This window comes from Cucurbita maxima, unplaced genomic scaffold (genome assembly GCF_002738345.1).
Source record: "Cucurbita maxima cultivar Rimu unplaced genomic scaffold, Cmax_1.0 Cma_Scf00020, whole genome shotgun sequence".
NCBI lineage: Eukaryota > Viridiplantae > Streptophyta > Magnoliopsida > Cucurbitales > Cucurbitaceae > Cucurbita > Cucurbita maxima.
The window spans coordinates 1,683,626-1,690,657 of NW_019272036.1; the positions used below are offsets into that span (position 1 = coordinate 1,683,626).

At 34.9% G+C, this 7,032-nt stretch overlaps 1 protein-coding gene across 1 annotated transcript; it reads right to left on the minus strand.

The window, feature by feature from the left end:
- Positions 1–4,483: 4,483 nt before the first annotated feature.
- On the minus strand, positions 4,484–6,384 carry LOC111494487 (UDP-glucuronate 4-epimerase 6-like). Its single transcript, XM_023144427.1, has one exon. The coding sequence runs from the start codon at positions 6,246–6,248 to the stop codon at positions 4,863–4,865; it is 1,386 nt and encodes a 461-aa protein (XP_023000195.1). The 5' UTR covers positions 6,249–6,384; the 3' UTR covers positions 4,484–4,862.
- Between the last annotated feature and the right edge of the window lie 648 nt (positions 6,385–7,032).

The following is a 7,032-nucleotide window of genomic DNA, read 5'->3' on the forward strand; positions in this document are numbered from 1 at the left end:
TTTTTTTTTTTTTTTTTTTTTTTTTTTTTTTTTTTTTTTTTTTTTTTTTAATTAATATTTTTGGGTGATTGGAGGGCACACGCAGGTGTGGGAGAGAGAGGGGTAAATTAGGGTTTTACCACCATTTTCCCCTCACCTTCTCGTGTTGTCGAACTCAAAATCTATAAACCTCACGTGTTGAACTCAAAAACTACAAACGTTCGGTAGAGATTAACTCCGCTGACCTTTAACGGTGTGGATTGTATTGTAACCCGTATAGAGCTATATCAAAACCATGTTATGATATTCGAGTTAAATTATAAATTTAGTCCCTAAAATCATTGCAAAAACTCGAGCTAAAATCGATGCCAAAAATATAACAATAAAGGTAAGAACATAAATTACGTCGGCTGTAGCAATATCCCATCCGGACCTTATCTCAATCATCTTGTAAAACGTCTAAAAAAATGTATATTTCAAACGTTTGTAAAACGTCTATTTATTTATTTTCAAACATTTAATTAAGATTTATAATTAATTTAAATGTATATTCTAAAAAATGTCATAAAAATTATAAATTAAATAAAATACAAATAAAAGCGGAGACTGCTAAAATAGATAACTTTCAATAGACTACAACTAATGCTGACGTGGATTTACTATATCAGAGATAAAGTGTGACAAATTGCATAAAAAAATAAAGGATTTACTTAAGCTTACTATAGAGGAGGCGTGATGTCAGCTCTCCCCCACTTTAGGTCATGCAGCCAAATGAGCTGCCATGTGACAAATACGTACACATAGAGGAACGTAGCAAGACGAGTGTCTTGGGTGTCTTCCTTCGGAAATAGATTTTTCGAGGATAGTGTCAAATAGCACCGGTGTGTTGACATTATGCCACAACCGATGAGTTAGAGGTTGATATTTGCACACATTATTTGGTACAATATCTACAAATGACTCGATATGGACATGGGAGGGTTCATGCCTTGATTTAACTCAGATGGATGGATGTTCGGGATGTCCCGACGATATAGTTGACTCATGGGATTGATTCTCAATAGGCATGTTCAAGTAAGTTACGATGGTCAATGACATCTTAGGATTTGGAATAACATCACGATATGGGGCCATGTTGTTGGGAACCTGGAAGATAAGATGACTACAAGTTGGCTAGAGTCGTAGACGATTGAGTGACACGTGTGGCCGAACAAGCTTAGATTCCACATGAATTGTGTTCGGTTGGCAAAAGAGAATCTTGTCATGAGTTTATCAAGATCATGACGTCTTACGGTTGAAAATGTACAACTTTGCATTCATTATGCTCTACTAAACTTAGTTTGATTAGTCGAGGGTAATTGGGACCCATCACGAGGCACATCACAAATTTTAGGGTTACCAAAATTAATCAATGTAACGTTTTTAGAGTTCAAACGGTTTTTCAGCACTAAATGCTTAAGAGTTTTGCATGTTTTTTTGCTTCATTTGCACGAAGTAACGTGTCGTATCTAAAAGTAGTCTCTTAGATTTTGGTATGATATACCATATACGGAGTAATCGATAGATTTCTCATTTTCAATTTAGATTCGGGTATAGGCTGATCAATTTTGGCAAGTTAACATTGATTGCTCCCAAAGAAGGTAAGCGTCAAACAATTCTTTCACAATCATTAAGTCTAGCCAACGGACTTCCTCATTCCCGGGCTCTGCAGTCTCGTATACACTCTGATCTTGCAAGTAATAATAAACAAACTCTCTTTCCTTGTTTAGTGGCCCCAAAGCGGAATTGACAGGTGGTAGTTGGTCAAAACTACAGTAGGTAGCCACTCCCTCCTCGGGAAACTATACGCCAGATTTCCCGTTGATATTCAATCAATACATGAACCCATGAGTGTATTTGTACGTTTATTTTTAAATACTTAATAATTCAACTAAAAAAATCACTCTTAATTTAGTTAGAAATTTAAATAATTATATTTAGCATTGCATCAAAATATTATCATAATTTAATTTCTATAATTACTTTGAACCTAATTTTAAATAATTAATTTATTTTTATTAAGTAAATTTAAATAACTAAATTTTAATGTAATTTTTATTTGTGATGAATAATATATCTTAATTTTTAGATTTTTAAAATTTATTTAGTGATCATGTAAATTATTATTCTCAAATAAATAAATTTAATAAAATTATACAAATAATTATTACAATAATCAAATTGAATAATTATGACCATCTAAATTATTATTCTCAATTTTCATTGGGCCAAACTTGGGCTTTGAAAGACCGTTTAACCATTCCGCAATGAGCCTCAACCCTGTGATTGGGCCTGTAAATGGGCTGGATATCGATAGTAAATTCAAGGCTCGGCCCAAATATTAGCTAGATGTGGGCCGAGCATAAGGACATATCTCAAACAAGCAAATAAAATAAAAACATAATAATAATAATAAAATCTCTAAGTATATATTCCAAATGTCAATTATTAAAATAATAAATAGATAAATAGTAACTTATTACCATGATTATAATAAAGTAATATATAAGTTACTCATTAATTAAGTAGATTAACCTTTATCATTCAAAATAAAATATATTTATTTATAATACTTTCCGTAATTAAAAAAAAAAGAATTTATTCCATTAATTTTAAAAACTTAAATTTTGTTCTTATTTTTTTGATAATTTTCGAAAAATAGTCCATTATGTTTAATAACTCAAAATAGTCATCAAAACGGTCAATTTTTACGATTGGTTGGAGATGAGGACGAAATATTCATTATAAGAGTGCAGAAACTCTACGTTAGGCACGTTTTAAAATCATGAAACTGCCGGGGATGCATAATGAACAAAAGCAAACAATATTAAATAGTGGTGTGCTAGCGAGAACGCTGATCCTCGAGGTGGATTGTGAAATCTCCACATCGATTGGAGAGAGAAATGAAATATTTCTTATAAAGTTGTAAAAAGCTATTTATTAAAAAATAAAAGTCGTGTTAAATGATGTTATGTAACCAGCTAAAATAGACAATATCGGATAGTAATAAGGTTTATTAATTTCCATTTTTAACCTTTAAAACTGGAGGGAGACTAAATTTTATATTTTCAAAGATTTATAATTTATAATTTGGAAAGGCAATAACGAGACAAAGTGTCGGTGGGACAAAAAGGGAATCCTAGAGAGAGAAAGTCAGTGGTGTTCAAGGACTATTTTGCCCCTAAAACCTTTTAATATTTATTTATTATAAAAAAATAAAAAAAAACTCATATAAAGATAATATTTTTTTATTATAAACTCAGGATCCTTTCATTCAAAAGTATATATCTCTAATTATAATGAAATGTCTTACCTTTCGAGCAAAGCCACCATAATCCAACATAATCATTTTAGCGGATTATTATCTATCATAATTAACCCATAAAATTATATTATAAATTAAAAACGTTAATCTTGGCACCCGAACATAATCTCAGTTTCTTTTAGAATAAATATAACATTACAAATTAGGGGTGTTTGGTTCACAAGGCACGGTAACCCAACCGTCGCAGCAGTTCACAAAACAACAACCTCGGATCCCTCTACACCGATCAGAATTATGACGATTTTTTTTTTCTTTTCATTTTCTGAAATTATTTTATAAAATTAAAATTTATTAAAAATAAATAAAATTAACATGTCCATTAAATGATTATTTATTTAATTATTGATTGTAAATTATACATATAAATATGAGCTCTTTCCGGCAGGCATTTAATGTAACGAATAATTTTGGTAATTCACTCACAAGGGCTGCCTAATGTTCACGTGACACATTGGTTATTGAAGCCAACCTTAAATCAACATAGTACTTTTAAACTCTTCCTTAAAAAACACAATATTGTACTTTAAAATTAAACTATATATTAAAATATATCTCGACCAGTAAAAATGTACGACGATAAACTATTACTCATACCATAATTTTGTCGTAAAATAAATTATTCGATGTCTGTTCGAATAGGATAGTACAATTGTGCCCTTGAGTTCTAAAGAGGTAAGAACCCTAGTTAGGTTGTGTATTAGTGCAAAATTGAAAAGTTATTGCTTATGCTTCGTGTCTGTTGAAAGATTATAAGCGGAATTACCCAATTCACAGCTTAGAGTTCGTGGGTGTAGCCTTTAACTTGTATCTGTATGGCAATAAAATATAGATATGTCAACGTCAATCTAGATCTTTATTTAATCCTTAAATTTTTTAAAATCCATATATTTATTTAATCCTTGAATTTAAAAATATTTATTATTAAGGTTAAAACTAAATTTGCTTCTAAACATATTCAATATTTTTTTTTTTTACATTCAAAAATTAAGTAGACCTAAAATAAAAATGTATAGAATTTAATTTAAATTAATTATTTATATGTTACAAGAGAGTATTAGATATTTTTAAAATTTATGAAATTATTTGGGTAAATTAGTAATTAAAAATAAATAAAGGAGGAAAAAAAAGAATAATATAATATTGATGGAAAATGGAAATTTTGATATCATCATTTCTGATCTGTGATTACAAGAAATCGAACGGCTGAGATCCACACCCATTCCAGTGGACCCCACACTTTCTCTCTCTCTCCTATTTCCCTTTTCTCTCTCTTCCCCTTTTTTTTGGTATCAAAATTACAAAATATTATTTTCCAATATAACTTAATATCTATTTTTTTTTTTCTACAACATGAACAACAGCTGTGGATCCCTTTGATCCTCTACAGCCGAAACCACGATAATGATGATAATGATGATAATAATAATAATAAAAGTAAGGAAAAAAAAAAGAAGAAGAGGAAACGACAAGTCGACGAAGGCCATGTGACGATGACGACGACAGTTCAAAAAAAAAAAAATCAAGCGGATTCCTCGGGCAACTGATTACTATTTTTTTCCATTTCCTTTTTTACCCTCGACTGGATTCCATAATACCCAACGTACCATTTCACGAACTTTCGGAGCCCCGTGGGTAGATCCGTGGACGGCTTGTACCCGAAATCCTTCAACGCCAAACTAACATTCGCGTGAGTGAACGGAACGTCGCCGTTTCGTGGCATGGTAATTATATGCTTTTTAGCTTTGGTATTCAACAGATTCTCAAGCACCGACACTAATTTCCCAACCGGCACCGGCGACGTATTCCCCAAATTATAGATCCTCAACTGCGCCGGAGCTTTCTTCTTTCCGCCGCTGCCAGTAGACTTCTCCGCCGTGTCAAGCGCTCCCAAACAGCCTTTTACAATATCATCGATGTACGTGAAATCACGCGCCACCTCTTTCGCGTCATGAGTTTTGTAGATATCGATTTGTTTCCCTTGGAGGATGTCCTTAGTGAAAAAGAAGTACGCCATGTCAGGGCGCCCCCACGGGCCGTAAACGGTGAAGAATCGGAGTCCGGTGAGTGACAGTCCGTAAATATGATTATACGTATGAGCGATTTCCTCTCCGGCTTTCTTCGTCGCCGCGTAGAGACTCGCCGGTTGGTCAGTCCGGTGAAGCTCCGAGAAGGGATTTTCAGTGTTTAAGCCGTAAACGGAGCTAGACGAAGCCCAAACAATCGCCGGTTGTGGATTGGCGGCTTTGGCGACTTCTAGAAGGTTCACAAAACCGGCAATGTTGGAACTGATATAGGATTGAGGGTTTTGCATAGCGTAACGGACACCCGCTTGAGCCGCCAGGTGGAGGATATGCGTGAACGGGACCACATCGAACAGTTTAGACAGCAATGCGGCGTCGTTTAAGTCGCCTTCTACAATGAAAATCTGGTGTTTCAGAAGAAGAGATTGACGCGCTCGTTTCAACGACGGGTCGTAATAATTATTAAAATTATCCAATCCCAAAACGCCGTCGCCTCGCTTCTTTAACGCCATCGAGCAATGCGAACCCACAAAACCCGCCGCGCCGGTAACAAGTACGGACATCCCATTAGGACGGCGCGGAGTGGAGGAATGCCGGACTTGTTTCTCCCAAGCCGCACCGCCTTGACCTCTCCCGCCGTAAAACGCCGAGGAAATGAAATTCCGGTGAGTATGAAGGTGGTTTCCACCGCCGCCGCCGCTGTCGGCAGACAGCGGCGGGTAATTGATAGTGAAAATGAAGACGAGAATTAAAGCGACGAGAAGAGTAGCACGGAATAGAAGCTTAGATGAGGCGTTGATGAGTTTTGTGCTGTTGAGCTTCCGGAGATAGCTGTTGTAGCGCTCGAGCTTGATGGTTTTACTGGTGTCCGGCGGAGACGCCATTGATGAGGAAATTGAAGGTCTGTAAAAAAACAAAAATGGCGGAGGAGATGGGAATTGGAAAGTGAAGAGCTCTGAAATGAAGAAGTAGAGCTCTGAAGAAATGAAAGGGGCGTGGAAAGATTAATATAGCCATGAGAGAGAGAGAGAGAGAGAGAGAGAGAGAGAGAGGAGGTTGAAGATGGTTAATGACAACTTTCCCTTCTCCATCACTTTCAATCTTCTTTCTGATTCTTACAGATGGAAAGTGGCATGTAACAGACCATTCCATAAATGCCCCTAAACTTCATTTTTATTACATTTTTCTTTTTTATTTTATATAATTTCTAAACCATATATAAAAGCTTTCCTAAATATTTGTTTAGAATACAACTATCCGATCCCGTGTTAATTGAAGAGTAGAACGAAACATTCTTTATAAGGCATGAAAACTTCTCCCTAGTTAACTCGTTATAAAACCATGAGGCCGATGACAATATATAACGTGTCAAAGTAGACAATATCTACTAACAATGGGGTTGTGCGAGTGAGACGTTGGGCTCTCAAAGGGGTGAATTGTGAGATCCCACATTGTATGGAGAGGGAACAAAGCGGATATGTAACGAACCAAAACAAACAACATCTACTAGCAGTGGGGTTGGGTTATTACAAGAATCAAGACCGAGATTGAGATAGAGAAATTAGTATCAAATACGAAGTGTTTTATTGCTTGATTGGTAACAAGTAGTCCTCAAGTACCGAACAAAAAAGTGAATAACTGATACCGAGTTTATCTCATAGCAATCTA

Bases quoted from the DNA above. Each gene is read 5' to 3' on its own strand.
- LOC111494487 (XM_023144427.1), bottom strand. From the start codon at position 6,248: ATGGCGTCTCCGCCGGACACCAGTAAAACCATCAAGCTCGAGCGCTAC.